The 23027-nt window shown below is 39.1% G+C and overlaps 1 protein-coding gene across 2 annotated transcripts in view; it reads right to left on the bottom strand.

Annotated features, from left to right (window-relative positions):
• Positions 1 to 8939: 8939 nt before the first annotated feature.
• Positions 8940 to 23027, bottom strand: part of FANCC (FA complementation group C) — an 85986-nt gene continuing 71898 nt past the window's right edge. For both annotated transcript variants that reach the window (XM_075526486.1, XM_075526487.1), the window contains 5 exons: positions 20493 to 20568; positions 19588 to 19669; positions 15667 to 15838; positions 12572 to 12772; positions 8940 to 10680 (listed from right to left, as the gene is read on the bottom strand). In XM_075526486.1, the coding sequence (XP_075382601.1) occupies positions 10537 to 10680; positions 12572 to 12772; positions 15667 to 15838; positions 19588 to 19669; positions 20493 to 20568 (675 nt within the window). In that variant the 3' untranslated portion in view covers positions 8940 to 10536. The remainder of the gene's footprint in view (positions 10681 to 12571; positions 12773 to 15666; positions 15839 to 19587; positions 19670 to 20492; positions 20569 to 23027) is intronic.

A 23027-nucleotide genomic window follows, 5' to 3' on the forward strand; every position in this document is an offset into this window, starting at 1 on the left:
ATCCAGTGAAACTGCCCGTTTGTTGTTTAGGTTGTTTGTTGTTAAGTATAGTCGGGCATTTGGGGAAAGTGGCAGAAATGTTACGACATTAAGTCTCTGTTCAGAGGTGAAAACTAAGACTTCAAGGCTAACATACAGTTACATATCAATGTACATGGCTATGACAAGCACAGGCGTTCACGTAGGTGTGTCCTTGCCCCACTTAGGTTTCATTCTACTTCTGCTTTATACTCAGCCCCCTCTGAATAAAATAAAGCATTTTGGGTTTTTTTGTTTTTGGTTTTTTTTTTTCCTTCTCCCATTCCTAATTCAGTCCTTTCCAAACACAGTAGTAGTTTTACTTTGGACGACATTAGAAATCCCGATGCAGAAGGCTGGACTGTCTCCTCCTTATTTCATTAGGCCAGCAGCTGGTTAGGATCTCACTGATTCTTTTCTGGACATAGCTTTTAACTGTAAAAATGAATCTCAGATTAAGCTGAAACTGTATCCGTATAGTTAGGCAAGGATCACCACCTATTCTCCTGTGCCGCTTACTGGGTGACTGCTTCAGAGTAAAGGCAGCCCATAATGAGGAGGTGACCTAGGCCAGTCCCTTGCCCCCTCAGAGGGGATGCATTCCTGGTGAAACACTCTCTGCTGCAAACACGGAGTAAAACATACCATTTTGCTGACAGCAGCTCCTCCACTTTGTTTTCTGTCTTCAGCTTTGCTGGGAGGTGTTTGCAGCTGCTGCTGGCTCTGTGCTTTCTCCTTCAGGAGGGAATTAGCTGTACCCTATTGCCCATTCCTTGCATATAAGAAGGAAGGAAAAAGGTCTAGCCTGGAAACAGCATGTCTCGCCAGAAACGCAGCCTGAGCAAGTGGGCAGCTTGAGGAAACAAGCAGGACTCGAGGCATGAGGAGCCTATGTGGATTTCTGACACGTAAAAGCACTATGAAAAAGGATATTACAAAAACAAGAAAGTTCTATAGAGCTAGGCCATGATAATGTATCATGCAGACCACTGCAGCTGGCCAATTTATCTCCACAGCTGATGAAAGTCTTGAGAAGTGGTATTTCTATTACAGAAAATTTTGGCTGTTTTGTTAGAGTTTGCAGGTGTAGACTCCTCTGCATACCTAAGTATGCAGGAGAAAACCATGGCACCTTTGTAAGAATGAAGCAGCTAAGTTACTGTATGCCATTATGTGCCAAAGGCTTTACGAGTTTTGGGTTGATTCTTTCCATGCAGAAACTGGACTGGAAATATTTGGAAACCCCACACCTTTCAGGACTGGGTCACCCCCCAGGCCCGTACCGCAGGCGCGTGGCGGTGGGTGGTGGTGGGTCCTACGCGTGCTGCACCGCTGGTGCACCGACACGCAAGTCGCACGTTACGCATTGTCCTGCTGCACAGCACGGCTGTCTCGGCTTTTGTGCCTGAAGAGGGAGGAACTTCCACACCTTCGTGGGTCTCCCTTTCCATACGCATGATTTAAGAGTCAGGATTAGTTCATCTAAGAACGTGCAAATTTTACATCTGTAACTTAATGGTATTTTCTTAATGGTAATGGAGAGAAAAGCACTCTCAATATAATAATGTACTTCTATAGTAAGACTACCAATTGATAAACCCACATACTGAGCACAAAACCTTGCTCTAATTCACTGCAAGCCTTAGTCCAGGATGCTAATTCTTTATATCTAAAAGTAAATTAATATATTTTCTGGTCTTTTAAAGCTATAAAATATCTACCGTTGTGCTACAATTCCCAGTATTCATGAGTCAGGTTTGAGGTCCTCTACAACAGGCAAAGATTTTAACAGACATGTAAGTGCATTTCTGTTCTTGGCCCCGATCTTTGATGCCCAGACTAGTGGTCCAAAAAAAAGACAGACTTAATTACAAGAAAGGACAAGGAAGCAACCAAAAATAGGAGCTTGAGTGATGAGCCAAGAATTTGTCCAGAATTTCACCACAAGTATACCGAGTTCAGGCACACGGAAATACTGAAGTGCGTGTATACGCTAACACAGATATGTTCCCCCGTTTCTGTGGACACAACATACTGGAAAAATTATTTTAAAAACTTACCTTGCTGGCAGGCTGACATTCTGTGCCAGCGAAATATGCCAGTGCGTAAGGAAATTGAGACATTTGCACAGTGCTTGGGACATAAACTGCATTTGTCCGTTTACTGTAAGTAAAACTGAGGGCCTATTTTCTGCACCAAATTAGGGGCCTGATTCTTGCTGCTTATAGCTTCTAGGAGAACAGGCATTTGTTATAACTGTTAAAGGCATGCAGAAATGCAGTTGTGTAAAGATTTGCTTTCTTGTGATAATTTATGCATCAGAAAACAGAACTTAATTTTCACCTGAGCGATGCTTTGTATTAGCACAGTACCCCAACAGCAGTAATGCCCACCGTACTACTATGCAAAAGCTTGTTTTTGCTTATTGCCCCCGTTGTAGAGATGACGGCTCTGCTCACCTCTGAGCAGCAGCTGGACATTGTTGTAACCTTTGGTTAATGGAGCTGACTTCAGTCATCTCTGAAAAAAATGCCATTTCTCTCACTACCTCCAGGCTTTTCCTCTGGTTTGCTGGGAGGGGTGTCTCAGCACTGGGGCTCTCTGCTGAAAATCACTCTGGGACATTTTATTCATGAGTCAATGGTGTCTGTTTTGCCACTAGCATCATCCCCAGCCATCTTGACCAGACATTGCTAGATCTAAATGGGCTAGTTTTGAGAAGCTGGTTTGGCACCATTATGTATTTCACTTCATCCTTAATCCTGTTAATTCTGACAGTCATCGTTAATCCTGACAGTGGTTATCATCTACTACACAGAAAAAAAGTGTATTTTTTTTTTTAACCTCGTTAACCTCATGTTGTTACATCACAGTATCATCTAACTTTGTTCTTCAGTTGTTTTTATATTTGGTAGTAACAGCTATCTGCTTTACAACTGTACCCCCTTACAGTCAACTCTTGCAAACGCAACAAAACTAAAAATTACAGCGTGTCAGCAGCCATCTTAACTCCATTCTGCATCTATCTCTTGGTGTGCCCAGAACTCACCTGTCTAACTGCCAAGCATGACCAATTAAAATTTCATTCAAATTCATTCAATTTTACATCTGAAAAGTACTATTCCTTTTTCTTGTTCCCTAATGTAAAATGTAAGCCCCCTCCTGCCTCATTCCAGAACCCCTTCCTTACAGCCATGGCATCATCATGCATTTTGAACTCTGTTGTTCCCTTCAGTAATACAGCAATATTCCTCTGCAATACTGCCTTTAAGATTTTGTCATTGCCACCACTTGTGCTGAAATTGCCCATCATGCCCTAAACTCATTATCACCTCCTGTTCCTTTTGACTACAAGAAGGATGGATTTTTAATAAGCTCCCAATTTTAGTTGAGGGAAGAAATTGTCCCTGTTTGTTTGAATATTAAAAAATGCAACTACATGAAGTAAATGCTGCCTTTTTTTTTTTTTTTTTAACACGTAGGTGAAGAGTCAGATGAATAATGACTCACAAGGTTGTCCATTTTATGCAAGAACAAGTAAGCCCATCTACTGACATTTTATGGTTTCTATACGCACCTTTTCCACTTCCCTAGCACCTGCCTCTCCTTTCTTCAGTCAAATCACAGGAATGCACAGGTTTCCCACTCGATAGCTGGGAAGAAGGGGTGGGAATTAGGAAGCAGTCATACTGAGAAAACGGTAAGACCAAAGTCTTACTTAAGTCTTAAGTTAGCTGATTCTCTTTTACCAGTATCAAGTAATGTCAGCATCAGCTGTAGGATAGATGTGACACTGAGAAAAGCAATTGCTCGACACCACAGAACAAAGGTAAATGCTAAAAGTTTGTGTATTTTTAGCATTATAACTTATATTTTGGCATCAAAAGCATCCAGCTCCAAAACCACAGGTTTATAACAGGCAAGAAACAAAATCACAAAAAATTATTCCCCTCTCTGTCTTGAAACATGGCTAGTAAAGGCTGGGGTTTCTGGTATGTTTTAGAGGTTGTGGGGACCCACTGCTCCCAATGTGGTCAGGAAGGAGGAGCTTACTCTCCAGATGTCTGAAAAAACAGAGCTGAAGTGTCTTTCAGATTCAGAAAAGAAAACTGAATTTATAGGAAAATGATGAAAGTGGCATCTCAACAGGATATCACATGGCAGTCCGTTTCGTATTTTTGTTAAATACATGTGGATTGCCAGACTCTGCAATACATTTTGAAGAACTGTCCCCAAGCAGAGTTACTGTTGAAGTGCAATACCATTACTGGGCTGTTCAAATGCCTGATTTTTGAAACAGAGGGGAGACAGCACGGATATAATACCAAGCTCTCTTCTTTCAATCTTCTATGACAAGTTTGCCAACTCTGAAGAAACCAGGGCAGGGAACAGCTGACTTTTAGAGACTGCTGTGTGATTAGAGAGAAGTAGGTATGTGAAGGATCTCAACAGAACGAATAGATATTCAGCTCATACGTGATTTTATATGCAAGTTCTTCAGCTTCATTCTATGATGTTTGCATAACTTTGGGGTATTCCATCTTAAAAATAAAATAAAAACAAAACGTGACTGGATCTACTGTTTTTACAGCTTGCCCATCCACAGAGAAGTAGTAAAAGAGGAAACTGTCTCTAGCTCAGCTGCTGGAAAGGCAGAACAAATTGTCAGAACAAAGTGAACCTTACTAAAATTAAACTAACTTTATGGGTGTGAACTAACAGTAATCAACATATTAAAATTTGTGCTAAGGTAGTGCCTGGGAGCAGAGCTGGCATCACACACATTGGGATGTACAGGGGCTGACGTATCTTCCCCTTCCCGGACAGGTACACTGGATGACTTGCACTGTTACCTAACGTAGCCTAGCAAAAACCAGTTGGTTTTGGCTGCTTCATTCACTTTCTCCTAGGAACCCGTTATGGATCATACCTACATTCATCTGGGATCCTGGGCAGAAAGGGAGAAGCGGGGGAGAAGAAGAAAAGGCAATGCTTCTGCCTAAAGAGTAGCTGCGTCTGAGAGCTCGCTCTGCCAATACAGCGAGCAGAACTGTTAAAGAAATCAGAAAAGCTATGATGAAAAGTAGTCCACAGCTATCATCTGAAACCTTTAAATCCCAACAGAATTATCTTTCCAAAACGGATGTTATGGCTTAATTGCAAGGTTTGGGCTTGCCGTTTGGGCTTGACATTTGCTCAGCATCCTTTTATGGCCAAGGTCAAGCAGGCCAGAGCAAGCAATTACAGCAATTCAGTCTGGCCCTAAAAGTATGCTGTACAGTGTACTGCTCAGCCCTGATCATTTGTGCTTTAGCAAAGAAGCAAGCCTACAAGAAAGGAAAGTTGAAACACAATAGTGTTTTCGCAATGCATCTGAAGAAGAAAATTTAGTGGTCTATGGAGACAACATTTGTATTTTTGTCATGTCTCAAGAAAAGATGGTAATCATCCTGCTGACTAGAAACTCACAGATAATGCCTGAATTCACAGACACACATATCAGTCATTTCCATCTTAAGAATTAATTCTGTAGCAAATTTCAAGGCCCCTCTCCTCTCCAGTGGAATTTGATACTGGCTTTTCCCTCCCTATTCGCAGACATCTCAAGCTGATGTGGAAGTGTAGCACAATCATAAGATTAAAAGCACTTAAACACTTACTGGTAGTCTCTACAGCGAATGATAATACAGATGGGAAATTTGTATCTTCAGCTCCTATTACCAGTTAGTTTGGAATAAAAAAAATTTGAATTCCTATGTTTAGACAGTAGACTTATACACAGTAGAAGTTACAGCATCGTTAGTCAAAACAAAAGCTGCTTTCTCATACGTGAAATATTAAGGGAACTTTTAACAGTAGCATGCAAATGACATATTGCACGCACCTGTTTTGGAACCCTCAAATAAACTCACAACCTAAGAAATGAAATGAAAGCAGCAAGCAGTGAATAAACTGTATACACAGGCTGATTTGGCATATACACATGGGAAATCTCAAGGACAGTGTAATTCAGAATGTGGATAACTAAGTGGAACTTCATTATGGTCAAGAATATGTAAAAACGTGTTCTTTTCGAAATGGCAATATGCATCTGCAAAAGTTCATGGGCCTAACAGGTATTTTTATTCAAAATAATAGAAAAGAGAGGGTCATTGTTCCTGAGGGGCTGCTTTTTTATGAAAGGAGTCTATCATCTGACTTAATACAGAAGAGTTATGAAACATGCTTTTAAAGTAGCAAGATTTGTTAAGAGATGGGAAGTTAGTTAAATGTACAGACCTATTAAAGACATAGTATTGCTGAGTTTTTTTCTGCTAGTTGTTTATGTTCAGGCTATGTAAGGCTAACTATCTTACATGGAATTGTTATTTCCTAATCCTATCAGTACTACAGTTAAATTGAATATAAAAATCCCAGCTAGGTTTCTGCAACTGAGTTTCAACATGCTGGGTTTTTTCTTCCTTCTCACCCTCTCTCCCCTCCCACACATGCAAGAATATAAAATACAAACTAAGGCACAATCCATGCCTACTAACTGTGTTGCTACAACTCAGCTACAGCCAGCTGACATTTCAAATTTTTGTTTTAGTGGCTGATGGCAATCCAATGCCTATCCCTAGCTGGCTTGCGGCTGCTAAAAGGACCCAGTCACTATGAGTACACTTAAGCCATCAGAAGGGGCTCATAAGGTTTATTCCTTTCCAGCAGCCAGACAGCTGGCTAAAGGAAGATGGCCAATGCAAGCAAGCGAAACTCCTTTTTGGCATTCACTAGTGAACAGACCACCTAACAGCAAATTCCCAGAATAAGCTACTCTCTCCTAAGGCAGCAAATGAAATGGCTATCATGAGCATATCTTTTAAATCCAGGCAAGCGTTTAAGGAAAAATTGTATGAGTAAGAAAAACTTGCCAGAGAGGTAGGTGGACTCAAACAGGCCCGCATGTGAATACTGCTATGAATTAAGTGCTAGAGGGCTGCCTCTAGCCCCAGCTAATTCAGCTACATCGGTATAACTCCTGGTGTTGCCCAGAAAAACATACTGATTGCACAACAAAGCCATTGCAGGCTACCTGGAAAGTATAAAAACATGGATTCAAAAACATGCTCGGTGCTCTGGCGGAGGACTCCTCCCATAACATTCTAGGTTTTGACTTTTCAAACTTGGGTCTAATAGAAAGCTGCACTTCAGTGTCAGAATTTCTCACCTTCCTACACCCTTCATATATCACAAAACCCCCTACATTTTAATTAGCATGACATTATTGACTGACACAGAACATTAGCATTTTATGCTGTCATTGGATAATACAGCAAAGAAATGGAGTAAACCTTTTTTTAGTAGTGTTTGGTTTAATAACTGCAAGTAATTTTTGCTAGATGTTTCATCTGAAACTTGTATAATGCTTCACAATTTTCTTGGATTGTATCCACCCAAAACCAAAACCAAGCCAAACATATGCCACCATGGCGTGAATTCTAACTTACCAAAACTAATATTAACTCACTTGCATCTTTAGCTGGACTTTCTGTTAACACCTCTTTGCACTTACAGTGCTGCGAGTATGGAAACCTGATCACAACTCCCAGAAGTAAGAGATTAACATGTTACTGCTGGTCAGCTAAATTGCAATACTTGGTAACATACCTGTTGCTACCATACCTCACAAAATAAAATGTATTCTGCTTTGTATATGCACTGTACTAAGATCTTGGTTGAATGAAAGCCACAGAAGTGACTTTTTTTGAAGAAAATCCACAGAAACCACTCAGCCCCATGCTGGAAAGCTCGCAGAATTCAAAAAGCTGTAACTTAGCAGTCTGAGGCTGGAAAGAAGCATCATCAACAAACAAGTCAAATTTCCTCTTTGTATTCTTACTCAAAACCTCTCCTTGAAGTAGAAAATTTTTGAAAAGCTCTCTATATTCAGTATAATATCCAGGATTAGAGTGTGTGCTGACAAGGAGATTGGAAGGAAGGGAACAAGCTACTTGAAGCCTGATTTCAGGACTCGTTGGCTGGTTCTGCATAAAAGTACAGCCCTGAAGGCTCCAAAGAACTTGTCCAGAAAGCAGTGATTACCGAGAAGACACGTGTTAGATGGATAATGCACGACACACCATATAAGAATCTTCCATTACTCAGATCTACCAAATCACACTGTTGCCTTCCACTGGCAAATGAACAAAAGTAGCTTCAACATGCCACAAAATCATGGTTTATACCAGAGTTAGATCATAATTCAAGCACTGTGAAAGAGCAAGGAAAAAGAAATACCAAAGATTTATAACAACTATGCTAAATAAAGCAAAAAGAATGCTGGTACAGATGCATCTTTTTAAAGTACTGATAGCATCAATTAGGCTTCTTAAAGCCTCCTAAAACGAGCAAACTCTCCTTGTAATATTTAAATCATGCAGTATTTCTTAAGAAGCCAAACACAGAAAAACATGAATGTACCAATTCACCACTAATTTTGTTCTTTCTGCCCTTATTGCACATTTCCTTCCTGCTTGAATTGACTTATTACTATTTAACAGGATATTGATTTTGTTTAAGAAAGTTAGAAGAATTTTCATGCGCTTTGTTGGTGGAAAAAAAAAATGACTGCACTGTGAAAGGACGGTTACAAATTCATCTCCAACAACTGTAATACACATATAAATATAATACCCATATCAGTCACCTAACAAATCTGCAAGAATCAAGTATTGCAACTCTTTGTCAATCGTTCTTTTAAGTAGTTAAAATTACATGTAGTTGTAATATGGAGAGAATTTAAGGACAACCAAAGAATCTCACATCCAACAAACGGATTAGAAATTAAAGCAAAAATAAAATCATTCTTCCTTTGGAGACAAATTTTAGATTATTTATCATTCTAGGTAGAGCACTCCACAGGTGTTCCCACTAGACAAATACCTCAGAGTTTGCGACCAACAAATAATTTAGTTTAATCCCATGCTCTTCAGGTATGATATTCAGGGAACAGAAAACCGGGTTGCTTGATTTTGCTTTTTTAGATATGTGTGGCTACCAACAACTGAAAAATTGCAACATATCTCTTTCTGATTTTTCATTCAGAAATATTTTTAATCAAAAAAGAGAAAAAAACCCCAACTTTCTTCACAGATATACATTACATATTTACTATTTCTTCATATGCTGGAATCAAATATTACAAACATTAACAAACTGAGAGGACATGTAACTTCTGTAATTTGGTCTGATATGAATCACTGGGAACAAAATTGTAAGAAATCAGTCAACAGCATTACAGAAAATATCTTTCCACTTCTAACAGCCAAGGGACACTAAGTGCATTGTTTTTCTCTTCCCTTGCTCAAAAACAAATGCTACATTCAGAAAGCTGTGTTAAATTAAGATACATGCCTCTGATTTTATATGCAAGAACAGTATTCTGAGTATCACCTTTGAACATAGCACAAGTGTTGACATTAAAGCTAGGTAATATATGAGAACAAATTACTGAAAAGAGTTAGGATCCTCTGTCCTTACTATTCTCCATGCTTATTTTTCTAGTTAAGCTAGAAACAGGTTCACAAAATGTCTTGGGAGAAATACTTTCCTAAGGGTAGAACAGTAAGCCATTGCTCTCTGTCCATGCTCTTTGCATGAGACAAAAAACCTAAACAAAGAAGCAAGCAAACTACCTCTGGACACAAAAAGGAGGGAGATGAGTTGCAACCATATGCTCTCTTTAGGAAATGTGGCCCTCAAACTGGAAAGTTTCCTTATGCCTCTGTTATGCTTGCCCCGTTTTGTGTGAATGAAAAAAAAATAATTCTTAAATGTATAAACAATAGCATCAGTCATGGCACACTGAAAATAGGCTGTACTGTGAGCAACCTTCTACCTGCAGTAGCTGTCGACAGAGACCAGCTATTGGTATAGTACTTTGCAGAGAACACTGTCCTGTGAAAGCTGCAGTACTGAAAAAAAAAATTTAGCGAATCTGAGAGGAGTTTCATTTTGGAAACATTTTCAAAAAGAACTAGAAGTTCAGGAAATGTTGATTTCCTGAGAACATAGAGTGCATTCGCCATGAATCACTAACCCTCACTTGAGATCATCGTTAGTTTCATAAAAGCAGAATTATAGAACAAAACGTTTTAGGAACAACTTACCAACCAAGCAATTGGATATGATTTGCTAATAAAACCAGGTGTAATTTGGGAGAAGAACTGATCCTCCTCCAGATAAACAAAGAGATGAGTGAACTGCTTTAAATGAAGTAGGTCTCTTGTTAAAGAAGGTGCTCAGAACAAAATTTTCAACCATCTTTAATATTTACTGTTATGTTCTAAAAGGTTAACATTTCCAAACAAAGGATTATTTTCAAATATATCTGAGGGAATATGCTTAAAGTAGTTGCGGGATATGCTTAAGTAGATATTTTTCTACCCTTGGTAACCTGCGGTACAAGGTGTAAACGAAAGTCTGACACCTGGATAAAGATCTGATTTATTGGCTTGATAACTAGACGACATTAAAAATCTAAACTTTCGATGTTAGTTTTTGAAGCAGTTCATTCAGCAGCTTCACAGTCCTTTGGTTTTCTTCTCCGTTATGGTTAAATCTGTATGCAGTACGGATAAGAAGGCTACAAACTTCTTTTCTTGTACCAGTTGTCTCAGTAATCTGAAGGGAAACAGAGAAGATGGGAAATAATGCAATTATGTTGCTAAGTACTAAGAATTCTCCGTTAATATTTGCAACAAAACCTCAGATTTGTCCCTCACCACTGAACACGTGAGATGCTCGAGTTCAAAAGCAACTTCTGCCCAAGGCATCTCTTTTCATATGTCTTGGCGGAACTGAGCAACTTTGAGATTTCTACTGTTCTCTCCAATTTAAGTGAAACAAATCAGGAGGTCAAAAAGTTTTTAAAGGAAACACAAATGAACAGACAGTGTAACCATTTAAAAGTAATTTCCTTAGAAAACAACTAAAAGCACATGAAGGTTTTGGGTGGGCTTGGTGAGACAATTCAATTCTATAAAGCTTTCAAAAGTAAAAATAAATCCCTCCCCCAAGAGATGACAAAGTACCAGGAAAAGACCCTAAGTTGCCATTTTTGCAGATCAGGAGGGACTTTACTCCATTTCATCTCCTTTGTTAATCCTGAAGTTTACCATGCTAACCAAAACCACTGCCATGCATCCCAATTTGGTTCCACACCATTCTGCCTTTCATATATTGTCTTCAGGCCTTTTCAAATCACATGGACAGACTAGCTACACATTAATGATTACACAGATACAGTCAAAATTAATCAGACCAACATACTCTGGCCTACAACAGCTCATGACCGCCCTGCAGTTGAGGAATACTCGGAGTTTTGAAAGTTAGTTATGTTGCTTTCCATAAAGAAACAAGAAATTGCCTTTGGTCTTCCTGAAGAGGTTTAAAGCAGCAGACTAGTATATTACAGCATCACTGCTCAGCAGCCACACTCCTCAAAAGAGAAATACTAAAACCAGAAGACTGTAAAAATACATACAACCCCCCTAATTTTATAATTACATTCTTATGCTAAGAAGAAATTGATCATTTGTGAACTTACATCTAAAATGCTAGAAATATCTTAGCCCTTCTTAAACAGAAAAATGTTATGTTTGTTTAGTCAGCCAGAAGGAATAACCACCAAAATAGGTTTCCAGTTTCCTGTGTCATAAAATCAGACTCCTTATACATGCCATATACCCTATACAGATGGAAGAGCACACTGCTGCTGAGAGGAAAAAAGTTTTGAAGTGCTAAAACCACACACTGGCCCTAGACCTGCTTGCACAGGAGGCTTGTACTTTTTCAGAGTATGGTTTTATGGTTAGAAAGGAATAAACTCCTAATCTCATACTGAGATAGCACTATTTATCTTGAGAGACACGAACACACTATACTATTTGCACCAATATACCTGAAGGTCCTCATCAACAACAGCAAGATATTGTGGCACCCTTCCAACATTTTACTCTTCTCTTCAGCTTTTTTCACATGCCAAGTGAGACTCTCTCAGGTCTTCGTTCTTTTTTCTCTCAATTATTACACCATTTTCCTCTCTGGCTTTGCTAAAGCACCAAGCTTCTGCCTCATCACTGCTAACACTTAGTAACTAGCTGTTTTACATAATGGAAAGCAGAGAGAAGACAGTTCCATCATCTCTGCAGCAGCTGGATAATTGAGGGAGTGATTTATAACTGGGAAAAGCAAAACGTTTGCACATGCTATCTATGCCAGGTGTAAATGAACTGTAGGTATCCCTCAACTGCAGCTACTACTCCAACTATTTCTGCAGCTGTATAGTCAGGACAGCAATCTTTTCAGTGAGATCTTGTCAAGAAGTCTCAAGAAGGAAAATATTTTGACTGTAGCTGAAATAGATATGTAGCAAGTTAGGTATAGTTGCTGTAATCACGATCTTCGTTAATTCTCTGCTATGTATTTTCTTTATTAAGAGGTAGGAACTTAACTCCAAAATAGTAAAAAAAGTCTATTTTACTTAAACTGAAAAAAATGAAGAAACACTTACATGGTAAATGAATTCCTGGGCAATCATATGTCCACCAGAAGAAAAGAGCAAAAAGTTGGTAAGAAGATGTGTTATAAGATGCTGGTTACAACACCGCTCTATATCTGTTATACTGTGTACAGCAGCCTCCAGATCTTTGGCAGAAAGGACTGTACAGCTGAAGAGTATCATTAGATGATTGTAGACTGCTTGAGCTTCTACCTGTAGGAAACAATTTCAAAGGACGCAGGATCAGAGAAGAGTAAAGGTCATACCTATGTTATTTTTCCTTTGGATTTATTCACTAACAGGAAACTGAATCCTTGGCAGAAACTACCCAAACATGAAAAAAAGAGTCTGAATTTAAGCAGCAGGGAAGGAAGGGCTGTACACATTTCTTTTATACTGATTCACACACACAGAGGTGGACAGAATGGATTTTTTAACTTTCTTTGGTCTTGCAAACTAAGCAGGCAGGGCATCAAGCCAGGATTTGACCTTTTCAATAATAAAAGGAAATGGAGAAAGTCCCTCAGCAGAACATGGTCAGATTTTTGCATTGTGGGAAAAAGAACAGAGGCTCCTCAAGGGCTCATTTCAGTATTGCTGCTACAAACCAATTAAATCCCCATGCAACCTGACCTCTGCTGATAAAATCTTCTGGTAAGAATGCAGTTTTTTCCTTCTTCCTGTGTTGTTTGCAACTTATGGTTTTACCTTTTGAATTAGCCAATAAAAGCTAATTTTTACCGGGAGTAGAAAACAGAAGATTTTGGCACCTACACAATGGAAAAAGAACTATAAGCAACTATTGCAAAAAATCCTAACAATAACTCCGTTCGCTATATTAAAAATAAACCAAACAAACTGGTAGAAAAAACCCAAATGAGTAAATGCAGGAACAATGGAAAAATATACCACTGCAGACCCAAAGGAAAAGGACACCCATTTCTCAACCACTCTCATTAGGACAATTTGTTTCAGTCATTTACCTGACCTTGCTTTTCTTATCCCTGCCCTATTAACAATTCCACATAAAATAGTCTGAAAAAGCTGCTATTCTTGAATTATGTCCACAATTACATGTGAGGCAACAAATGATACCAGAACCTAAAGAAAGGTAACTGGAATTCTTCAAGGTCCTTTATCCCTCTGTGCATCCTATTCTTGGTGTGCCTCCATCCCACGTGCCAGAGACTGGAGATTGATAGTAGCAGGCTCTGCTCCATGAGCTCACGTACCCTACGAGACTCATTCTTCGTGCCAAAGTTACTGTGACCCAGGTCCAAGTTTTGTTCCTCCAATGTTTCAGAGTCTAAAGATATGAAATGCCTCCAACAAATGAATAAATATTGAGGAGCAGAATATTCAGTCCTGCACATATGACTGAAGTCTAGTGAACAGCAAAAGTAGCCTTTTTCTTCTTTAAATCATTTTAACCCTATGTATTGTATTCTTGCTGATATATAAGCTGCTACCTAAAGTAAGTAGCAGGAAGACAAAATCTTAAGTCATGAGTGCATGCCTTTCCACATAAAAATATGCTGAACGGGAAGTCCTCCAGCTTGGCATTAGCCAGAAATTCCCGTGCCATCTTAATCCTTAACTGGTGAAAGGTGCAGGGGTTGAGGAGGAAACCACTCCATTTGAAAGAGCTGAGAGCTAACCTGCCAGAGGACAAATTAAAAGAAAAAGCAAATATCTAACTAAAGGCAGAAGAAGCTTTGCATGAACTGTGGGAATGCTTCTGAAGTAGCCCAGCCTGTGGAAAAAAAAAATGTCCTACTTGAAGTAAATAAAGAAAAGAATCATAATGAACTGAAATATTAGACCTCTGGGAACAGATGAGTAACTGCGTGGGCTGTCAGTGGAAAAGCTTTCTTCTCACTAAAGTTTGTCATACTTTATGACAGAATAACAAAGTGATAGCATAGGGAACACACAGGGATATGATTTTATATGTGGGACTGTGTGATTTCATTCTGCAGTGCTGGAGTTAGAACAATGTTCCATAAATAGATCCGCACCTATAGTCCTTCAGTTTCATTCACTTATGTTTGTTGCCTGGGTATTGCCTTCTTTCCCAAAACTGCATTCTAAACCCAGCCCTGGTTTCTTTACTTCACTGTAGCTCTAACTTAACTGCTCAGCCAACATCCCACCCCTGCTCCTAGACTATAAGAAATTGAAGAGAAAAAAAAATTAAAAAGTGATTGGGATGTGAGCTTGCATTTGTAGTGCCATCTGGGTGGCAGGAGGGGAAGGGAAGAAAATAAAATATTGCAGAACACACTGTTGTACATGGACCATTACATGTAAACTGAAGGCATGATGTTTTACTAGCGTGGTGTACTGAGCTGCATTTTTAAATCAAACAGAATCAGTTTTTGAATTAAGGAAAACTAGAGATGCTACAGCCAGATTTTGCATCTCAGCTTTGTAGATCAGATTGCTTGGGCTAGTTCAAACTTGCATAATAGGTCTAAATTAAAGGCTTTCATGTATTTCCATGCATACACAGACACACAGCACTCTTCATGCAGTACAGTGCGTGAGGTTAGAACACTGCTTCCTTCTGTTAGAAACATAGCATGTGGGAATATAACATACTTGTTACAATCTCATACATGCCAAAAATCAGTAAAGATACCTAAGAGAAATCACAATAGATGGGCAAGGTTAGGATTCAGGGCTATGCCTCGTAAGTATCTTTACTGCTTCGACTGCTGTTGTGATTTCTCTTGTGTTTGCTTCTCAGAAGATGCCATAACACAGGAATGCTGAATTCTGCCACACAGTGATTTAAAAAATACCATTGCTAGAGTAGTTTTACTTGTGATTAAAAGCACCCAAGTTATCCAAAAGAAAGTCAAGAAGGTGCTAATCTATATAATATACTATACAGAGGAAAAATGTTTTCTAAATGTCACCAAGAAAATCCACAAAAATTATCTTTCAACTTCTCCACTGCAACACAATTCCCAGGAGACCTTGTAAAGCCAAAACCACCAGTGTAGACCTTTCATTTTTCTGGTGTGCACTATTTGTTTTAGAGCAATAAGATATAAGCAGACTATTAACTGCTTATTGCTGCTTACTATCCCTACGTTACCCACCATTGTTTGAGTCCTTTGTTGGTTTTCATTCTGAGGACAGTAGTAAAATGCCAGCAGCCACAGCAAAGCATCTGGTTCTACAGCAGCCTTCAGTAATTGTTCTGCCGCAATATCCAGCCATTCTCCAAAACAAGCAACCAAAAACCAGATTTCAAAAAGGTCAGCAAGAGAACTGGAAAATAACAAAGACACGATTAAGTATTTCTTGTTATTTAACATTTTTAAATGTCTTACATTAATTGCAAAGGGTGCTGGCATGAAAATAAAAATCGTTAAACTACTCTTCAATAGATAATGCCTTACCTGCTAAGCATACAGCCATGTATTACTATTATCTACAGTCACGATCAAATGAGATATACCCAGTGCTACAACAGCTTAACTTTGTCAGTAGAACAGACTATCCATAACACCAGTTTCTAATAAACTGTGACAAAATACTATGTATTAAAATATACATCATAAAATTAAAACTTATCATTTATACTCTCCAGTTGAAGGACTTTCAAAACTTTAAATCATATCTCAAGTGTTGTATTCTAACATAACTGTTGCCTTACATTGTCTTGCAGTTTCTCTCTGTTGCTTTCCAGGGTTTTTTTCTGGGTTTTGGTAATTCATGAGGCACATGTTTTTTGATAATTCATGAGGAATTATGTTTAGATGGACTAAGTATAAAGTTTTTAGGGATATTCGTCTCCTGATTCTTAAAATTCAGGTCCTCTTTAATGAAAATTTTGAATGTATTTACAACTGGGTTACTGCAGTAAGCAAAAGAAAGGTGAGAATGGACCACAGCTCATCTCTACACTTTCTCACATGTACTCTTCTAAAGTCAAGATAAGACTAAAGAAAAGAGAAATAATGGGGAGATGCAAATGAATGGTAGGCATCTCCAAAGCAAAAAAGTCAAACTGAGTGTGGAAGGAAGGACAGACAGGAGGACAACTGGAAGGAGATTAAGAACCAGGAACAATTATTCCTATTATGTTTGGCAAAAGTTTGAAGAATTAGAGGTTTTTCTTATGTTTTATTCCTGGGACTCCAAAAGCTGCTGTGCCACCCTTCCCAGGAAAATCCAAGAGATCTTAGAAATTTCAGGAGTTGATGAAGTTGTCTGATACCATCATGTTATCTGGGGATCGTGACAAGGTCATAGATGGAATAAACTGCTTTATCTTTAAGACTTTCTGAAGAGGTGGGAGGCACAGTTTTATGGATGAAGGTGTGATGTGTGCAGATAGTATTCTATGTCTGGAGTATACTTGTGACTGATGTTGTCTACAGGTGTCCCAGAAATTATTGATCCTCTAAGTGATATTGTCTATATGCCACAGAATCTCAGGGTCTCAAAATCCTATTCCTAGGACACAAATCCACCACATCAGTATTTTTGGATAAGTGTAATCACTGACATCAGACATAAAAGCTTGACATAGAGTGACATACAGTCATAAAGACAAAATAGAGTACTGAGGTGATTGCTAGAAAAGTCACCATTGTTGATACTCTACAGCTTTTGGAGGGGCAGCAGCATGGCTCAGACTGCAGGGAACTAGAGATGTGTGACAAAATCTGAGACTCAAATTCCTTCGCTAAAGGAACAGGATCAGCACTCGTAAAGTCTTTGAAGATACTAGAATCTGCAAATGCAACTCAAAAACCTTTGAAAAAACAACAAATGTGACCGTGATCTAGGACAACAGCCCACTCCTCAGCAAAATAATCTATTTATCTGACCATAATTCAATGCTGTGACAATGTAAGGGTACAGGCTAGCTCTGAAACCCAGTGATGTAAAATCAAAGATGAAATTTAATTAAAAGTTAATTACTCAGAACAGATTACTATACTTAGGGTAATATTAACAGTATTTACGACTGGAAGTGTTCATAGCTCAAAGGGTAAATACAAGTCCTTAAACTTTAAGCATTAAACTAATTTTAACAGGTACTTAGCAGAATAGAATTTAATTCTTGCGTAGAGAACCTAGGCACCACTGCACTTACAACTCACCACAACTTTCCTGTACCATCACAGTGCCAGGTTTGGAGTCAGGCACCCTCCACTTCTGTCCCCGCTGCTGTTTCTACCCACTCTGTAGTGGCATCTATGTCAACTGCTCCACTGTCATTGCCAAAAGTGGTCCTTCACTTTTTCTGGGACTTCCCCCCACAAAATGTACATCAGTTTATTTCTGGTTTAAAATCTCACATAATATTTACTGTTCACTGAGATGACTACATATAATAATAATGGCACAGAAGCAATCTGTTGATTAGAAGTACATAGAAAGCACCTTGCTGTAAGACTTACATTTGGTGTAAGACAAAACCATTGAAAAACAAGCTATGTAAACAGAGAGCACTGACTACAAGAAGCAAGAGGATATGCTGTATAGTAGTATTTTTTGCTCCTCCGTTAATCCGATTAAGTAGAAAGGATGGTGAATCAGGAATAAAGCAATAGAAGAAAATTGAATACAGTTTCCTCATGGATATTAGTATTTAAAAACTTGAACCAGATCCATTTTCTTTGTAACTGAGAGGGGTTTGGTAGAAAACATAATTGTTGCACCAGTTCCAAAGGAATTAAGAGGATATTCTGGCAAGTACAATACTATTCAAACTAGTGTACTATCAAAGCAAAGGGGGAAAAAGACAATATAAGCCAAGAAAGGGCTAGGTAACAAAAGGAGAACAGACATGCTTCTATTATTGTAACACATTAAGATGGATGGTATTTGTTTTATTTGTTTGTTCTAAGTTTGAGTTATGTGTTTCCTTAAGAAGCCAGGGTCAGCTACTGGTCACACTCCAAGGGCAGAAAGGTTTGACAGACTTCAGGGATGAACAGGAGAGACACAGCACTGAACTGCAGCTCATACAGAAAGTGAGAACTGGCCAGCAGACAGCCGGGCCTCAGAGGGAACAGCAAAAAGCTTTTTTCTGCCACTCAACAACAAAAATAAAAGCCTCCATGAGTTAACTGGAACCAAGCGTGAATGGAAGTACCTGCCTTCCAGGACACAGGGGGACAGTTGGGTATCATGTTTCGCAAATCTATCTGGCCTAGGCATTCCATGTTTCTATTGAAATATTTCAGGTTTTAAATCAAAATTAAAGTAGTTTCTTTGAATTTAGAAGCTGTTCAATATTCGTTGGAAAGCTCACTCTCAGAGCAGATCTAAGCAGACGCATATCCAAGCCCTAGGCAAGTCAGGTTTCATCACACACCTGATAAGAAAGAATTACAGGGCAGCAACATAGACATGTATCTTTTTTCATTCTTTTCATATAGTCCTAGAGCATCTACTACCAAAGCAGAATTCATGTGTACAAACACTATCATTCATCATAGCAACTATTTGGACAAAAAAAGCTAAGGGCAACAGGTCAGAAACATGGGGTGTCAGCTCAAAGAGTAATGTAACAATGATACTGCAGTCTAGCACTCCTATCTTTATGAAAAAAATAAAGGAATTTGAAGTTTGGTTGTTTGCACAAGCCTGAAGAAAGCCAATACAATCTCCTTCATAAAACAGTACTGCACACAACAGGCTCTTTCCAATACTAGCTGCTTTTCTGGTTGGAAGAGTTCTCTTGTTACTCAATCCAGAATCAGTTTTAAAAGCTTTGGGGGAGAAATGGGACAGTAGGCAAGTAAGCACTTCTGTTATACAGAAGCTGTTTAGGGAAATGAAAAGAATGACAAGACTTTGTTTACTCAGAGGCTTATTGGTCAGGTGCTACAAAGCTCAGGTTCAGTAAGTAATCTAAGTCCTATTCTTTAAAAGAAAGCTCTATTTAGAGAGTAATAACAAAATGATGAAATGTAGCCACTGAAGATTTCAAATGACATGACTTTTCACAAAGTAACATATGCAAAGGACAAAAAGTTAGCAAATATAATACTGCTTACCTAATGTTTGTATCTTCTATTAATGCTTTGAGCATATCTGAAATGTGTTTTAAGTGTTGAGACCAGTGCGTAGTTGGCAGTTCTGAGGAGGGAGGATGAAAATAAAACTCTTAAGTCTAGTCTGTCCAACTAGAACAGAACAGTGAAATTAACTTAACCATATTAAGCTAACATTAAAATTTGTGCAACGTGATTCAGTTATCACAAAGCATTTAAAATTTCATTTTAAAATGTCCCAATTTTCAACAATACCTATTACTGTGTTTCTTACAACAATTCATTGACAAAGCCATGTGAGGAAGTACAGCTACGGATATTCAAATGAGGCTGATGTACCCTTGTGCAAATGCTACCTCAATATTAAATATATAATCAGTGGAGTAACATTCCCAGCAGCTCTTGTACTGAGCTGAAAGTATTGCTCATGAAATACCATACTGAGCAGTGGCTTCTTGCTCTATAAAAATGGGAAACCTGAAAAAAATATTAGGTTTGCAATCTAAAAGATCAGCAGATTTCAAGCTTCAGAGACAAACGGCAAGGCTATTTCTTGTAATAGACATGAAAATTTTCATAATAACAATTACTAATATTATAATATAAGAATATTATAATGATTTTACAATCTCAGTAATTTGTCTTCATTCCTACAAAATTATGCTCTCTTTCTTTGTTATTCACTTCTAGTTTAGTTTTCTTTAAAGTTACATCTGTGTTATTGTTACATAAGAATAAGATGTTCCTGCAAAAAAATACATTAAAAGAATATTATTAAAATTGCTAAGTCAACACACCCTATTTAGGAAATGGCAAAATTTTGTCTTGATCCCTTTTAAAGTTATTTTAAGACATACACAGATTATGCAGGTTGGCTAATGCTGCAAATATTTCATGAAGAAACTTACCGAAAGGACGTCTGAGTAAAGCTGTTACAAGAGGCTGGTGATGGTAAGGGAAGTAGGCCTTCAGTGGAAATTTATGCTAAAATGCAAAATCATTATTTTAAGAGCTTTCTGGTCAGTTTTCAAAACAAACCCACAGTGAACAATCTCATCTAAAAGGTAGTAATTAACAATACAGACTGAAGCAAGAGAACACAAAAACTCTACACTTAATTTTAGGATTTTGCATAAAGAAAGAAGGGGGATATTTAGAAAAAGCTTGCTTAGAAAATAATTATTTATGGATTTTTAAAACACATGCATTAAAAAAAGATTCAGAGTATGAAGAAAATTACATCTTAATATTCTTGGGCTTTTTCCCTGTAATCACAAAAGTCTTCATTCTTAATATGCAGAGGTTAAAAGAGACACTAATTAGTTTAATTTCATTTTCCAGTGTAAACAGGTTCACGGATCATATTAAGCTAAGAACTAATAACATCTACAGAATCTGAGGGGGTGATGTAGATTATTGCCTTATGTTCAAAAATGCAAACCTATAATTCTTAGGATCTGAGCACAAGGTAGGGTAGTCACAGATAACCGACTTGTCCTCTATTTATCTGGGTACCTGTGATTTGTATACTGTGAACATTGCCGCTTGTGCAATTGAGATGAGCAGCAGCATACCTTTAATCTTTTTGTGCTGCAAACATCTACCTTAGGCACCTCTAATGTGTAGCATGCACGTGCATGTGCAAGTGCAATATGAGCTCCCTTTGAGGTGGGCCAAAAACTGGCGGAAAGGCCAGGCCCAGAGGGTGGTGATCAGTGGCACGAAGTCTAGCTGGAGGCCAGTAAGAAGTGGTGTACCCCAGGGGTCAATACTGGGTCCCGTCCTGTTTAACATCTTCATTAATGATCCTGGATGATGAGGCAGAGAGTTCCCTCAGCGAGTTTGCTGATGACAAAACTGGAAGAAGTGGCTGATATGCCAGAGGGTTGTGCTGCCATCCAGAGGGACCTTGACAGGCTGGAGAAATGGGCTGACAGGAACCTCATGAAGTTCAACAAGGAGAAAGTATAAAGTCCTGCACCTGGGAAGGAACAACCCCAGGCACCAGTACATGCTGGGAGCCAACCCGTTGGAAAGCAGCTTTGCAGAAAAGGACCTGGGGCTCCTGGTGGACACCAAGCTGAATGTGAGCCAGCAACGTGCCCTTGCTGCAAAGGCAGCACGTGGTATTGTGAGCTGCATTAGGCAAACGATTGCCAGCAGGTCGAGGGAGATGATCCTTCCCCTCTCCTCAGCACTGGTGAGCAGCCACTCCAGCAGCCAAACCTGGAGTACTACGCCCGGTTCCAGGGTCCTTAGTACAAGGGAGACATGGACATACTGGAGAGAGATCAACAAAGGGCCACAAGGATGATTAAGGGGCTGGAGTACCTCTCCTATGAGGAAAGGCTGGGAGCGCCTAGAGTAAAGAAGGGTCAAGGGGGATCCTATCGATGTATATAAATACCTGAAGGGAGGGTGCAAAGAAGATGGAGCTAGGCTCTCTTCAGTGGTGCCCAGTAACAGGACCAGAGGCAATGAGCACAAACTGAAACACAGGAGGTTCCCTCTGAATATAAAAAAACACTTTTTTTTTTTTTTACTGTGAGGGTGACCAAACACTGGCACAGGTTGCCCAGGGGGGTTGTAGAGTCTCAGTCCTTGGACATATTCAAAAGCCAACTGGACATGGTCCTCGGCAACTGGTTCTAGGTGGCCCTGCTTGAGCCTGGGGGGTTGGACAAGATGACCCTCAGAGGTCCCCTCCAACCTCAACCACTCTATAATTCTGTCATTTCAGTCTTCAAGTCTCCATACCAATGACCTTAGAACTCTTCTGTCTCCTTTCTTTAGGAATAAGAGACTATCTAGCAAATAGATCATCTCTTGAAACACAGACTGGGAATACAGACTCTACAAAATGTGATAATTTCTAAATACAATGAAGACCATACTTAGTAACTCATTTCATTTGGGATATACACGCATGCATCTTATAAACAAATAGAATGGCATATTCTCCCTCTACTCATTTTTTCGTTCTGTAAACAACAGTTAATTGAAATTACAGCACACTAATATATAGAATAGCCTCAGACAGTTTATGTATCACTGGTATGGTAAGACTCTAAAAGTCCACTTGTCAAGAGGAATTAGGTTAATTAAAAATTAATAATCCCTATTTCCCCTCAGTAAGTTTGCAGATGACACCAAGTTGGGCAGGAGTGCTGATCTGCTTGAGGGTAGGCAGGCTCTGCAGAGGGACCTGGACAGGCTGGATCGATGGGCTGGGGCCAATTGTATGGGGTTCAACAAGGCCAAGTGCAAGGTCCTGCACTTGGGCCACAGCAACCCCATGCAACGCTGCAGGCTTGGGGAAGAGTGGCTGGAAAGCTGCCCAGCAGAGAAGGACCTGGGGGTGTTGGTTGACAGCCAGCTGAATATGAGCCAGCAGTGTGCCCAGGTGGCCAAGAAAGCCAATGGCATCCTGGCTTGTATCAAAA

Source organism: Mycteria americana, chromosome Z (assembly GCF_035582795.1).
Source record: "Mycteria americana isolate JAX WOST 10 ecotype Jacksonville Zoo and Gardens chromosome Z, USCA_MyAme_1.0, whole genome shotgun sequence".
NCBI lineage: Eukaryota > Metazoa > Chordata > Aves > Ciconiiformes > Ciconiidae > Mycteria > Mycteria americana.